This window comes from Tetrao urogallus (genome assembly GCF_951394365.1).
Source record: "Tetrao urogallus genome assembly, chromosome: 15".
In the NCBI taxonomy this organism is placed as follows: domain Eukaryota; kingdom Metazoa; phylum Chordata; class Aves; order Galliformes; family Phasianidae; genus Tetrao; species Tetrao urogallus.
The window spans coordinates 6269905-6285614 of NC_136828.1; the positions used below are offsets into that span (position 1 = coordinate 6269905).

General features: G+C 44.3%; 1 protein-coding gene across 1 annotated transcript; it reads right to left on the reverse strand.

Annotated features, from left to right (window-relative positions):
- Positions 1–1272: 1272 nt before the first annotated feature.
- Positions 1273–11473, reverse strand: KDELR2 (KDEL endoplasmic reticulum protein retention receptor 2; the record flags this gene model as incomplete). The annotated part of the gene is made up of 5 exons (XM_079542851.1): positions 1273–1307; positions 2056–2308; positions 3275–3433; positions 5735–5835; positions 11383–11473. 5 exons carry the CDS (start codon positions 11471–11473, stop codon positions 1273–1275), a joined length of 639 nt encoding a protein of 212 aa, XP_079398977.1.
- Positions 11474–15710: the final 4237 nt, after the last annotated feature.

A 15710-nucleotide genomic window follows, 5' to 3' on the forward strand; every position in this document is an offset into this window, starting at 1 on the left:
AAACAATGATATTGAACAAATCTTCACCACAACTTCTCTTCTAGTTTCACACTAGCAGAAAAAGTTAATTCAAGAATAATAAAAATAACATTTTCACCATTTCATAAAGTGTTTATTGAGGATGGTAACACAGGATAAATCATGCAACAGCTCAGTAAAAAAAGGGAATCATTTAAAGGATAAAGAATGGTAACTGGTGCTGCTGATTTTGGAAAGTCTATTAAAAAAATATTAGTTGTCCAAAAGTGACATCAAAAACCACTTGAAGCTGAACATGGATGTTGCTTATACAGCACTCATTAAAAAGAAAATGTAGATATTTGTTTAAAAATGATCACCTACAGATTACTGTAATCAACAACTTACAAGCCTCCCATTTCTATAGCTGCAGTGGTGTTGCAGGGCTGTACTTCCAGGCCACTTTACCTCCTTTTCCAGAACAAAGAATGCAGTTACAAGCATTTGCCACTAAGCAACATAACCAAAACTCAGTCTTCACAACCTGCACTGCCAAGTGCTATCATCGTTGGGATTACCTTCCCAAACATCATGGCAAAACAGGAAAGGCCAATTTCTCACGGCCGCAAGATTTCCTTATCGCCCTCTTGCCATCAGCCTGTTTTAGAAGGAGGACAACTACAGAATGTGACTGCTCCCCTTCTGGCACCAACATACACTTTAAACAAGGAACTCCACGTCAGCAGATGGCACAAGGATTGGGCACCAGCACATCACATCAAACATTGGTGGTTTTAGATTTAAGTTGACATATATTCACCTTTTGGAAAAAATAAATATAGTGGAATGAAAATTGAATCAAAGGGAAAGAACAAATGACTACCATCCGTCAAGGATGCACATGTTTGTGCACTGAAAAAAAAAAAAAGAAAAAAAAAAAATCAGTAATTTCAAAGAAATTCTTGAAAATTAAGAAAAAGTTTGCACTTTTTTCCTGGTCATAAACAATCTCACAAAAATCTCACTTTTGGAATTATTCCAATTGAAACCATACACTGAATTTATTAATACAGTATAAGTTTCTTTATGTAAAAAATCTTTATACATAGTAATAAAAAAGATAAAGGCAAGATGCATCAAACAGAAATCTGCTGGTTGTTTTTCCTCCGTTCTTACAGAGCCGCTGATGACTACCTGCACTATAAAGAGCTGTGTTTCTGACTTTCTGTCTCAAGCATCTTCACCTTTGCTTGTGATAAGGATTGTTCTGTCCAAGCATCCAAAAGGACAGATGCTGGTGATGTTTTTTGGCACTTACGCTGGCAAACTGAGCTTCTTTCCCTTGAGTACTGTAGGAAAGGAAAAATTAAAAAGTTAGCAATACAAACATGTGACCAAGAAACACAACTGTTAGAACTTCAGAGCGATCAAAACCTTCTGGTCACTTTGGTAGAACAGGTACACTGCCCTTAGTTCTCCCAGACTTGCCTCTCTATTCAATACAGATGAGCGAAACGACAATGAAGTCAGAATTCCAGCCCTGCCCTCTCACAACACCCTGGCATTCCCACTTTCCAGCATCACTGGACATGTTATCCCGTGACTGCGGCTTTTCAGAGTAATGCCTAACACCACATTTACATAGTTTTGTGATTATACGATGGATGCTGGAATACCAATGACATCAGAATTAGTAAAAGATCCAACAGAAACAACTGCTTCTATGCTTAGCATCTGCAGACACATACAACCACCTCTGGGCTCCAACAGTATTTAAAATGCCGTAGGAAGTTGTCTGTAAGTGTAACACCTGCACAAAAAGTACTTTGTCAGTAGAAGTATGAGGATCATGCTTGTTGACAGAGAAAACTGCAACCTGTATTTAGTCATACTTATTTTCACATTTGTCAATAAAATTCAGACTGTTTACACATTTATCTCTGAACTTGTAGAATGTGTTCCTGATAAATCTAAACAGATTACAGTAATAACTTGCATACAGAATTAACAACTATGCAGTAATGTCTATGAAGCGGATATGCAGCTGCATAGTGCTACACTTCGTTACCTGCAGCTGCACGTTATCACACTACTCACCTTTTGTAACGTACAAATAGAAGAAGTCACAGTAAAGAACAGTCTGGACCACACCAGCAACAACCGCTATGAGGTCAAAAAATCCCTCAAAATAGTAGCGCCAAATCCAGTTGACCAAGTACAAGGCACGGTACAGACCCAGGAAGAAAAGGTAGTGAGTAGTGATGGTCTCCGCTTCCCCAGTTTTGCTGATCATAAAAAGCTGGGGGAGAATGGCGACAGATTCAAGGTAGATGGAGAAAGTCCACAATATCTGGAACGAAAAAAACAACACAGATTATTCAACTGTCACACTGTTAACAGAAGCACAGGAGGTATCCGAACTGCCTTCTCATTCCTATCAACCAAAATCACTCTACTGGGAACAGGCACAGTACTTTGACCGCCCTTGATACAGTAAAAAAAATAAATAAAAGCTTCATAATCAGCCCTGGAATGGTACAAGTAACTAGCCTTCAGACACCACTCTCCCAGTATGTGGGGAGCTTGCTGATACAAGTTTACCCATCTATCAGTTCAGGATATGCAACACCATTAAATACAGCTCACAATGCTGCTGCTCTGAAAAGCTGTGTGGAAGATGAAGTCCTTCTTCTTCCCCATTCTTCTAAAATTTTAAATCAATTGATTGATTTAAGGAATGAATTAAGGCAGTACAAAATTTAAAACAATATCTCAAAATGTTGCTCAAATTCTTTTGCTAGTTAAACCATGCAATTCCAATGAATATAAGATCAGTCCACTTAAAAAGAACATATAAAGATATCTCTATTCCAGGTAAACACTGACCTGAACTCTGTAGTACATATTCCTTTTCTGACAGAAGAACATCTAGCTGCATCTCAAACATAACAGGCCCTTCTAACACTCTATGCTACTTGTGTTTCTACAAAACTAACAAGTATTAAAACTTCTTTTGGTTTCACCAGGGGACACCAACGACTCACATTCTGGGTTATTTCCTTAACAAACATAACAAAAGGAGGGATTCTTTTGAATTTGAGTGTCAAGACAGCTTTCTGCTTAATAAAATACTCAATAACATTAGTCTCCCAAAGTGCTTTAAGTTCTCTGCGACAACTAGATGGTAAAGATGCATTACAGAATTGGCCTGGACCTACTAAACACAGGCATCTTTCATTCTGCTACAAAACATTCACCGTCATGTACTACATATCTTGGAAAATAAAGTGCAACCTCCTGCCCATAACCAACTCACCTCCAGAGGAGAGAAGTCATGATTGACAAGAAACGAGAGTCCACCAACAGGAACTATCAGAAACTCCACCCTGAACGTATCATGGTTTCCATCATAGGTGGCCTTAAATTTCATGTAGATCAGGTACACGGTGGCATATGAGCAGGCAATGTAGATAAGCTAAAGAGTGAGGAAAGAAAAAGAAATACCCACAAGGTTGCAGGATTACATTAAACCCACTGAACAAAGCTATTCCCAGGTACTAGGAGGAATAAGCTGTCTTTTTCAGTTTGTATTTTTTGCTTACATGCAATTTCAATTTCATGCTACGTGGTGGTATTCAGCTTTTCTCAGCAGGGAATAATTCAAAACCAATGAGCCAATGATGTTTTAAAGTGTCACCTTGCCTCTGGATGAAGTGACTGTCAGAAGTTCCTTCCTGTCAGAGCTCATTCCTTGAGTAGAAACAACTGCAGCACTGACTGGAAAAGGAAGACTGCTTCTGCTACTGCAAGGGCAGCAGCGGCTCCAACACTGAAGCTACGTATCTACGTGTGCATACATACAGTAGGGAGAGGTCTTTTTTTTTTAAAATTCAAAAAGTTTAGGGGTGTGGTGGCTCACGTGGCAATTAAAAAGGTACTGAATCAAGCCCCACCTCAACTCAGCTATGTAACAGAAAACAAAACAGCTCATTTGACTTACAGCTTTAAACATCTCCTACATCTGCAGAGCCAGTGTTCTCTGAAACCAACAGGCCATGAAACCAAAAGCTAAAAGACTGCCAGAAGCACTGAAGAGGAACTCAGTTTCAATTTCAGTTGATGTCAAACCTTACCATTTTCAATTGTTACAGCACAGCAGACTTTATACTTATTCCCCATGGGACAGGTAAGTAGCCTTATTTTACAGGTAAGTAACCAGAATCAGAGATAATACCTCACTTCCTGAAGGGCACTCTGCCATCACCAGGACAATTTAGTACAATACGTTAGACAGTCTAGCATCTGCCTCAGTTTCACCATAAAGAAAAATGTTCCAAAAACCTAATTATATTTGGTATAGGACATTCACAATGGAAAAGAAACAGATTTAATCAAACAAAACAACAGTAAAATCATAGCTTGCAGGTAGCACAGTCTCCCCAGGGCAGCGGTCACAGCCCCAGGATGCTGGAGTTCCAAGAGTGTTTGGACAACACTTCAGACATGGGGTTTGGTTTTGGGGGGTCCTGAGTGGAGTGAGGATCTGGATGCGACCATCCCTGTGGGTCCCTTCCAACTTAGGATGTTCTGTGATTCTATGGCAAGATACCACATCTAAGGAATAACTACCCCAACTGTAGGCTAATGATAATTGGTGCAGTCAGAGAAGGCACTAAGAAGTGCCAGTGAACCCCAGCCCATCCCTGAAAGTTACTTAATGAGAACAGTATATTCTGTGGCACTCAAAAAGTTTCCAGAGACATCAAAATAAAAGAAATGCAGCCTACGCTCAGAGGTACTATGAGAAATGAACTGTGTGATACGTAATGCTACAAACCACAAAAACTGAAGTCTGCAAGTCAGGAAGAAAGGCAGTTAGTACCAACTTGCTTATACTCCCAGAGCACAGAACAAACTCATACTTTTTATATATCCAATGACTACTTCCAGATAAGCACATTTCAAGCTGGTACCTACAGTTTAATTAATACTGCTTTAAAAAAAAAAACACATAAACAACAACAAGAAAACAGAAACACAAAACCAAACCTGAAGGAAATTCTGAAGCAAGTTCCCTTAATTCTTCAGTATTATCCATATTATTAACTATCTAGCCTTTCCTTCTGGTAAAATTACATTACCCTCTAAACTAAACTGAACTAAACTAAAACTGAAAAGCATCACAAAAATCCTAGAATAAAGGAAGTGGATTACAGTGTCTGTTGTGGTGCCACCAATGCCAAACAAGCTGTACTCTTCCAGTCTGCTGCTTTATTTTCTTGTACTGGGCATCAGTATTTGCAGAAATAGAGCCAACAAAACCAAATCTGGGCTGACTAACGTTCAGTTGACAAGCACAGGAGTATAAATCAGATGGAAGCCACATTCTTGAAGTGAACTCCTGAAAACTTCTGATCAGCTTCTGACAAAATGTTAGCAGCAATTCTAGCTACACACTTCGAATACCAGTTTCCCTTGTAGAAAGAGATTTTTCTTTAGCCTTTTCTAATGTCACAAATGAGAAATACAATTTATTTAAACCATTTTGCCAAGGGCTTTTATTTTCAATAACCAAAGAGGCATTTGTTGTAAATGTCACAGTCCCCACTCAAAGTTTTAAAATAACTGCATGCAGAGTGTAGAAAGAGAGTTTCAAGTCCATTTTCCACACTGTTTACCCAACTACACAGTGGGCATTTAAAGATGCCTCACTTCATCAAGTTATGCATGCTGCATGCAGCAATACCAGCTTTTCTGACTTTCCAGTATACTCTACCTTCATAGATGTGTTATACAATGAAATGAATGAAGTGAAGAGGTCCAGATAGCGGGTAGTGAAGACCAGTGCAAACAGAAGCTGGCTTTTCCCAGAAATACCTAAAGCAATAAAGGAAATAATTAATTATTTTAAAACACTTGATGCCAAGGCTGAGGAAGAATATATCCCTTATTTCTATGCAAGTTGATCACAAAATTAAGACAAAATCTGAGTTTCCAGGGCAAAGCTGTACAAACAGAACTGTACGTTCACCTCCTTCAGCAGCTCAGCTGTAAGCTACCTACACATTACTGTACTGGAAAAGTTGCTAGCACTACTTAGAAGTCACTCACAGTAGCCTCTATTTTCTCCAGAGCTATGAGCTGCTTGTTCTGCATTATCCTTGGGCACCACACAGCAAGGCTGCACTGGTGCTCAAACCCCAGTGTTACCAAGAGGTATCTCTACCTGGAATGATGTAAGTACCACAGACCCAGAGATGACCAGGAAGTGTGCTAGCACCAGTTGTGTGGCTTTAAAGGAATTGTCTGATGTGAAGACTCAAGGTAATTCAATTCTGAATCTCAACTGGCCAAATGGCAGGAAAAAAAAAATTAAATAATCAAAAATAGATGTTACTACATAAAAGTATTTAAAAAGGATCATGAGCTGAAGTAACAGCCACCTACACAGCCTCTCCAAAGCAGCTTTCAGCTTCAGGCCAAAGCCCAGATGCCAGCCTCAGTACTTGGGCCACTCAAGTTTCTGCAGCCAGCGACAACCACAGCACCACTGACTGACTGAACACCCCACAAAAGTTCTGCATCATCAACCACTAAAAGCTTCTGAAGACTGAGGAGAAGCATCATTCCCTAACACTGATGTAAAACCACCAAGCTTTTATCTTGCTATTCCAATTATTCTTGTTTTCAGTCACCCAGGGTGAAAATAGATTAATTTGTTTAGCTAAGCACACAAACATTGCTCAGGAAAACAAGACAGGGAAAAACATTCTCTAGAGAAGGTTATGAAGCAAGGCTGAAAATCCTTTTTGCCTTTATACAGTGATATTTCTGATAATGGTGTTATTAACAGTGCCATAAAACAACTAAAAAGCATGCGACACGCTATGGTTTCACCTTGATTAATGCTTCAGAAACACTAAGCTGCCACAAATGAAGGGACTGGATATTTATACATGAAGTACAGGAATGGCTAAAACTGTAACAGTTAGGAAGGTATTTGTTTGCAGCACTGTACCTGCACCATAAGCCACGTTAGGTGAGCCTTACCTGGTGTTTACATAATAGCCCCCAGTGGTCAATAAGTACAGCAAACAGCAAGACCCCAAAAACTCATTATGGGGACTGAAAGCAACCACATAAAAGCCCTAGTTAAAAAGAACAGCAGCAAAAAACAGCCACCAAACTTTTCCAAAGTTAAGACAGCAGTTCATCTGACATTTCTGAACCCCAACAAGGCAGCAGCCTGCAGCAGTGCTTGTAGCAGCCCTCCAGACAGGACAGGCCTGGCCCACAGTCCTGGGGTGCACAGCCTCCAGCCCATGCCATATCACCATGTGCAACATCAGGGTATTTCACGTGGTGTTTTCTTTTAGTTACTGACCACACACAGCAACACAGAGCGTTTCTAACACATTTATTACTGGCCACTGCTGTATGTTTGGATCCAGGTGTGTTGTCACGTAAATACAAATGCGATAATGGAATATATGTGACAAATCCCTCTCAACAAGCGCAGCCTCATCTCCCTCTAGAATCAAGAAGTTGCTGTTTTTACGAATGCTTTCAGTATTACAGACTTTTGAATCTTGAGAATAGCCGGGAGTTCTGGAAACACACCACAAAACCAAGGCTGAATGGATTTCCAAGGTAAGTAGGGCAGAGCAGGCGAGGTCCAGAGTTCAGACCAAAGGCCCGCATGGCGCAGGAGGGCTGGGTGGGAGCTGAGCTCTGTGCCATGAGCAGAGCTGAGATCCACACCACGAGCAGAGCTGCAGGACATGAGTGAACATCGCACTGATGGCTCTGATGACCAGACTATCACTACACCAGCACAGTGCTGGCTGACAGCTGTGACACACAAACCACACTGTCATTCTCCTCCCGCTCTTTTCATTTCCACAAACATTACCTAGTTCTGGAATAACCACATGCATTACCATTCCCTCTTTTCCCAGAGCCTTGGGCTCAAATTTTCACCTCTCCTTTTTGTTTTATCTTCATGCACTGAAAAACTTCAATTCCTGCTTCCAAGCTTGGCTAAAAGCCCCCAGCAGCCCTGCTGCCAGGCCAAAGCACAGCAGCATCCACCGCAGCTCGCTCCTGTGGGGCTGGCAGCTATGGAGGCACTGCAGGGCACTCGGCTACTGCACGGCCATGAAAGGTACGGGCTGAAGCTTTTCTAAGGAAGGCCAACTTTTTGTCATGGAGCCCTAACAGCCTTTTTAAAGAACTTAATAAAAGCCAGTTAGTTCAGCACGAAGTCTGCGTCAGCCACAGAACCACAACTCCTCTGGGTCTGCTAAAGAAATACTAACCAACCTAACTCTAAACTCAAATTCTATTGACCAAAAGGCAAAACTTTCCTTCAAAAAGATAAATGAAATTCCAGACCTACCTAAAACAGTATTTTCTGAGAAAACATAGACAAACTGGCAATAGCCGATGGCAAAGTACTGTGTAAAACCTTCAGCTTAATGTATGGTGCTGTCCATAGCAGATACTTGAAATTAGGAGACAGCTCCATGGCCCAGCAAAAGCATTACACATTCATTATCTGCACTACTTTTTTTCCAGACGATTCAGCATATAATTTGCTACAGGTCACCTTTAACACTTGACAAATGACACTGAGAGAAGCAAATCAATTCCCAGGCAGTAATTCACAGCACAAACAATCTAATTTAACTTGGAACGAATTAGAAAATACAGTCTGACCATGACAACGTGTGAAAGCAGACTATTCTTCAAGTCTCACAAATTCCCTAATTACAACACTAGAGTCAATAACACGTTAGCTGCAGCATTCTCCACTGCTCCCAGTAATTATTTCCGAGGTGCTGGTTGGAGCGGTGAGCGCTTTCCCCACTCCTCGATGCAAAAGCTCAAACAAGCAGTCATGCAAAAAGCTGTCACCCTGCCAACTGTGAAATCACAACTTGATTTGCTTTTGCCTCGTTATCTGTTTAGCATACTGACTGAATTAGGAAAAATAAAGAGATGAATTTTGTCTAGCACTGATGATGCAGGGAGCTTCATGGCACAGCCCTGCTCCAAAGGAAGCAGGAGCAGCATCTCCCTCCCCCAGAAAGCAGCGTGCTGTGCGGGCCGCTTGGCTCCAGCTGCTCTCACAGGCCTCCAGCTCTGCCTAACAAAGGCTGCAGGCTCACACAGATGCAGCGAGATGCAGAGCCGGCACCATGCGGCTCGTAGCTCTTCATGGATCACAGCCTACGATTTAGCAATCACTTAGAGGCCTCAATTTATTTTCCAAACTCCTACTGCCAGGGAAATGCACGGTTAAAGCACCTGCTGGTCTGCTCAGTCTCCTCAGTCACCAATACCCCCAAGGTGTAATTTTATTTAATTTATGAACTGTTCAACTGACCACACATCCGAATCACAGAAAGCCCTCTAACAATGGCAGCTAGCCCGAACCGAACACCAACTGGCAACCATTTAGGGGTCGTTGTTGTGGACTTTACAAACATGTTCTGGGTAAATATATTTATAATGCCTTTATTCACAGAAATGACAGCTGACAACCAGAAGCTTCCACAGGTAGCAGCCCCAAAGCAGAACCCAGGCTCTTCCAAGGCACTGCTCTCCTTCCAGCCAGCTCGTCAGCTCCCCAGTGCTAATGCCGCAGAAGAGAAATGGATCTGGATTACTCCTAAGAATTCAGGCAGAACTAGAATACACGAAGCAACAATCTCACACAAACAAATCCACATTTCAGCATTCAGCTGAGGAAGGTGAATGAATCACTGTTTCAGCTGAATGAGTGCAGGCATACAGCTATGTCAGAAGATGGGAGAGCTGAGGGCCACACCAAATATTTGCCCATCTGCTTCTCTATGCTGCAGAAAACAGTACCAAAAACAGTGACAAGTAGGATTCCTCTTCCTTATTAATAAATCTCTACCAACAGCAATCCTCAGCCATAACTGACCCAAGAAAAACAATGTCAGAGCACCTTTTGAACAGAAAAATGGGACTGGGTTACGCAGTACTAGACTGTGAAAATTACCTCACGTCCAAAGGTCACTTACGAGTCTCCTAGCTGAACTATTACTCCAATTTTAGCCTTGCACCAGAACTCCTCATTTCCCTACTTCAGTCTATAAGATATTACTTCCCAGCTCATTAACCCTTGGTTGGTTGCAACTCTGACAGCATTTCTTATGTGTGGCAGAAGACAGAACACCACATTAGGGCTGGAGGCCAGATGCTCTCCTGTCAGAAAGGATCATCAGGAAAGACCTCTTGGGCTCCTTGGCCTCAAAAGTGACATCCTCTGACAGCACCCTATTTAAACGGTACAGTCATTTACTCGATGTATTTTGTTGTTAGAAATCACACAAAAAAAATACTGCTATAAACCAAAGCTGTTCATCTACCGTGATTTTTCTTTTGCGCTATCAAGCGGTTAGCAATAAGTGACCTGATTCGGAAGCAGAGAATCCATGCTCCCTCTTACCTGTAAGGTAGCGGAGATTTCATTTCTCCACTCTCAGTTCTCTTGGGCTGCAGCCCAAACCCATCCCTCACAAATACCCACCGACTGAGGAGCAATCGCAGCCCTGCCAGCACCAGACACATCGGGCTGCCCGCCGCTCCTTCCCGCTGCCACGTCACAGCAGGCCGGCAGCACGGAGCGCCGCAGCGCCCAGACTTTCCCTCCCAGCTCTGCCGCAGCAGCTCGAACAGACCCGCCAGCGGTACGGTGGCCACGTTATTCTTACTGCAGGAAAACAAAGGGGTGAGCGCGCCGGCTCGCCCTGCACGAATCCCGGAACAGAGAAACTTCAAGATGTGCGAACTGCGAGTCAGCTCGTCGCAGCGTTACAGCCCGCGGGAGCGCCGCTCGGCTCTGCACGCACAGCAGCACGGCCGCGCCTCGGAATGGACGGAACGTGCTCCGGCTCCTGCTGAGAGCAGCCCGGGCCCGGCAGCAGTCGCCCCGGCCCGGCTCCCCATTCATTCGGCGCCGTCAGGGCCCTTACATAAAGAAGGAGGTCCCTGTGGGGGGGGGGGGGGGCGGTCGAAACAGCGCCGCTCGGGGATTCGAACGAAGAGCTGCGGGCGCCGGGCCCGCAGGAAAACCGCAGCTCCCGCGGGTGCCTCCGCAGACGTGGGGAACACGCGGCTCCCCTCAGCCCACCCTCAGCGGGCGGCCCGGGGCCTTCGGGGCCGCAGGAGGCGGGCGCCAGCGCACCCCGCCGCCTCCCGGGCCCCGAGCAGCCCCGGCCCCGCCGCCCCTCCTCGGGGAAGGAGCGGCCCCTGCAGCGTGGCGGAGCCGAGCCCCGGCCCCTCCCGGCCCCGGCCTGCAGCGAGGAGGCGGCCACGGCGCCCAGCCCTCGACTCGGCCCGGCCCGGCCCCGCCGCGCTCCCCCGGCCCGCCCGGCGGCCTCCCGCACGCACCAGCGCAGGAGCGGCTCTTCCATATCTTGAGCAGCAGGATGATGATGGCCGCCAGGTGGGACAAGTCCCCGGTGAGGCGAAAGATGTTCATGGCGACGGAACGGCGGAGCAGCCCGGAGCCGGGGAGCGAAGATGGCGCAAGCTCAGCGGGCACCGAGCGACGTGGCCCGGGGACGTGGCCAGACAGCCACCGCGCCCGGTGCACGCTGGGAAGCGGAGGGAGCAGCCCCGCCGGCCCCGCCCCGCGGCCGTTAGCGCTGAGGCGGCGCCAGTCGTGCCGGGGGGTGGCGGGAGGCCGCGCTACGGCCGCCCCGCGCGCAGGGCCGGGTGGGCTGGGGGCCTCGCTTTCGCTCCGCGTTCCTCAGGTGCCCTTTAGACGAATAGATTCGAGATTCTTCCTTAGTGGGGGAATGGGTCTGCGCGCCCAGCAGCACTATGAGTGGGAGAAGGAAGTGGCCGTGTAATGCGGCACTCAGACACTGCGGCTGACATTTGATAGCAGTTGTTATGTGAAAACAGTGATGGGCCTGGTTCGTGCTGAGCAGCCCAGGAGTGCTTACAAATCCTCCAAAAAGAAAAGACAAACAGGAATTGTTCCTTGCACACTAGGGTTTTACGAGTCAGCATCTTTACAGACCTGAGTCCTTGAATCACAGCATCGTTCAGGTTGCAGAAGACCTCTAAGATCACCAACCCCAACGCCACCCCACCATGCCACTGACTTCAGTGCCACATCTCCACAGTTCTTCAACACCTCCAGGGTCAGTGAACCACTTTCTGTACAGCCTGTGCCACTGCCTGACCTCTCCAAGAAGCAATTTTTCCTAATAACCAACCTAAACCTCCCCTGGTGCTCCTTGTCCTATCACTGTTACCTGGGAGCAGAGGCTGACCCCCACCTCACCACAGCCTCTCTTCAGGGAGTGACAGAGAGCCATAAGGTCTCCCCTGAGCCTCCTCCAGAATAAACGATCCTGATTCCCTCAGCCACTCCCTGTAAGATTTGTTTTCCAGATCCTTTACAGCTCCACTGTCCTTCTCTGAACGCACTCTATCAGTGTCTTGTAGTGAGGGGCCCCAAACTGAACACAGCACTCGAGGCGCACCCTCACTGTCGCTGAGTACAGAGGCACGATAAACCTCCTGCTCCTGCTGGCCATATTATTTCTGACACAAGCCAGGATGCCTTTGGCCTTCTTGGCCACATGGGCACACTGCTGGCTCACATTCAGCCTGCTGAAGGAGAATATTGCCATCAAGCATCCAGCCCAAAGAAGGATCTCCTCTGAAAATACTACAGCAATGTCTGTATCAAAATCAGAATAACAAAGAAAGCTAAGACCATTACTACAGACCCTGTATATTTTTACAGAACCACGCTGTGTAAAGACTGCACAAAACTTCCAGGGCTGCAGCTTCCCACCAGAGCTAGCAGCACCGCTATGCTGCACTGACCTGAGGACACAGCTCCCTGTGTTGGCAGTGTGAGGCAGGCCACAGGCAAGACCAGTCTGGCCACAAGCTTTGCCCACAGGGCTAATATAACAGCCCCCTTATTGTACCAGAGACTGGAGTTAGCTGAAAAAAGGGCAAATATGAGAAAGACCCTTAAAGAATTAGGAAAAATACTTGCTTAGTTTTAATTCTTCTCCGAATGTTTTTGTTGGGGTTTCTTTTTCTATTTGAGCTTCTTAGATATGTATTTTTTTATTTTCTAGTTTGCTTTCACTCCCCTCTTCACAGGTTTGTTTTTTCTGTTTCTTTGAAAAGTCTACAAACCTCTCCTTTTGACAGTATTACCAAATGGGTAAAGCCATGATAAACTTGAATCAATAATAAGCTAACTCATTTTACTTTCTTTCGTCTGACAAGCTCTTCAGTTGTTCAGTGCATTCAAGACAGCATATTACTGCTTTCAGAGTAACTAAAAGCAAAGCTACAAGCATTTGAAACGAAAATGTAAAAGTTCACAGGTCTTTTCCACTCCCCATGAAGAGAAGGCCCTATACATTTCAGCCTCAGCTCTGGATCAGAAACTACTCTCAAACAAGAGACATGTTGTCACAGTGTCTGCAGACCTGGCATACCTCTTCACTTTCTGGTTCCAGCACCTCCTCAACTGAGGAGTTGCAAAAGGAAGTCATGCTGTCCCTGACATCTCCCTGCAGCTGACAGGAAGCAGAACTCCCTTGCAGCATGGAACAGGCTTGCCACCCCCCCCCCCGGGCAAGCTCAGCTTTCTCTGGCGCTTGAAATTATTCTCACCTTTCTTCAGCCCTCAACTGAAGCCCCAGGCTTCTGACATTTCACTTGCCTTGTCAATGAAAAAAGTGGAAGGTGAGAAGCACATCTGATATTCTACTGGAGAACCTGTGCTTCTCAAAGGGACGCTGGTGTCAGAGCTCTGGGTACTCAGGTGATGCAAAGGGCACTGCAGAAGTGGATAAAGATTGTCATAGGATACAGCAAGGCACTGAAGTTCATACTGCCTGAAATCAATGTCTCATGAAAGAAAGAGGCTGTACAGCATCACACCTTCACTCTGTTCTGGTTTGAAGAATTAAAAACACTTCAATCATAGATGTATCTTCCCCTCAGAAAGACATAATAGAGCGTGAAATATTACCTGGTATAAATATGCTGTCCTGGGCACTGGCAGTTAGTGGACTGACTGCACATTTCATAGCCAGCTGAAAGGCTTCTTCAGCACCTTTTCTTGATGGTCTCAGGAACGGAATGCCAGTGAAGCTGTCCATGGATTTCAATGGACACTGCCTCAGACACTGATAGCCATCACATTATGCCGCATATTCTCCTGTAGTTTAAATATATGCTACATTCTTCCATGGATCTCTTCCTGAATATAACTCAAAACAATGACCTTCTCATCTTTGAAAAGGGCCCAGTACAGAAATAAATTGCATAATCTTAATGATCATTTTAGAGAGACTGAAAAGAGGGTGTCTCTCCTGAAAAAGTGGAATGTGCTTATTGCACAGAAAAACCTCTGATTAACGCAAGTTATGGAAGCAATTACATAAATGATTCACCTCTTTCAAAAGCAATGGCATCAACGATACTGTTGAGAATAAATAAATATTTTCTCAGTTCATACAGGATATATCCAGAGCTTTTTTTGTGGTCTGAGCTGTTTTCTGACATCTGATTAAATTCAAAACATGTCAGGCTCTGGCTAGACATAACCCAGGGCTCTATCTTCTGCATTAAACCAACACATGATTTTGACTATAGCAATGCCTATTCTTTGTACAGTTCCTTTTTATACAATGGTTAACACTTCTTGGATAAAAGATTACCAGAAGAAAACACCATTCTCTAATTGTCGTATTTCTCCTCTTTCTGGATTTCTGGTTGTCTCTTCTTTTCGTCCTCCAAAGAGAAGATTTCAGATCCTAAGTGAGATGCTATTATATATTTATTAGAGTAATTAATACCAGCTAAAATTTTAGAAAATAAATGTTACCTACTGCCAGCAAAGCAAAAAATCCACTGATCATAATTTCTCCACTTAAAACTGCAATGTACAGTCACTTGAATTGCAAAATCTGAGCGTGACATGTGTTCTTGTATCATGAGGGCAAGAAAATCCTTATTAATCCAGACCAGAAAAGCAGAATGATGCTGAACAGCAAAGGACAGGAACAGACAGATGGGCACTGGCTGATTGGTACTCTGAGCAGAAAAAAATGTAATGCATTTCCAGACTGTGTACTTGTGGGTAGAATAAACAAGATGTTAATTTTGACAAAAATATTGTCTGGTAAAGAACTCTCCAGGTCCTAGAAGAGACAAGGACTGGCAGAGTATTTGAACTAGTCTCCTAATTTCTCTGTTTAGGAACTGATTAGATAAAGTCTCATAATGGACCAAACACTTTACCAAAATATGTGAAAAGAAATACTTGAATGGTATAGTAATTTGTTTGAAAAGTTTGGCCTTTTTAAAACACACTGTATAACAATGCACAAAATACTCTTTCCGAGGAATGATTTCAGATTTCTGGGGGTAAGAGAAATTTAATTTTCATTAAAGTTTGTGTGCATTCTTTGCAGACTTGTCTTTTCTACCCAGTCTCCTTCCTGCTGTACTAGGGAGGGAAGACAGAGCCCTGACCTCAACAGTAGTGGATTAAGCAGTCCATGTGGATGTGTTACATCATATGACACAGGAGTGAGTATCTTACTAATCAAGGACTAGAAGGGAGTAAAATAAGATTCTTAGCTCTCTTGAGATATAAGGCCCACGTATCTACAGTCTTCCTAAAAAACAAATAAACCACATACTTACCAAAACATTTTCACTGAGAT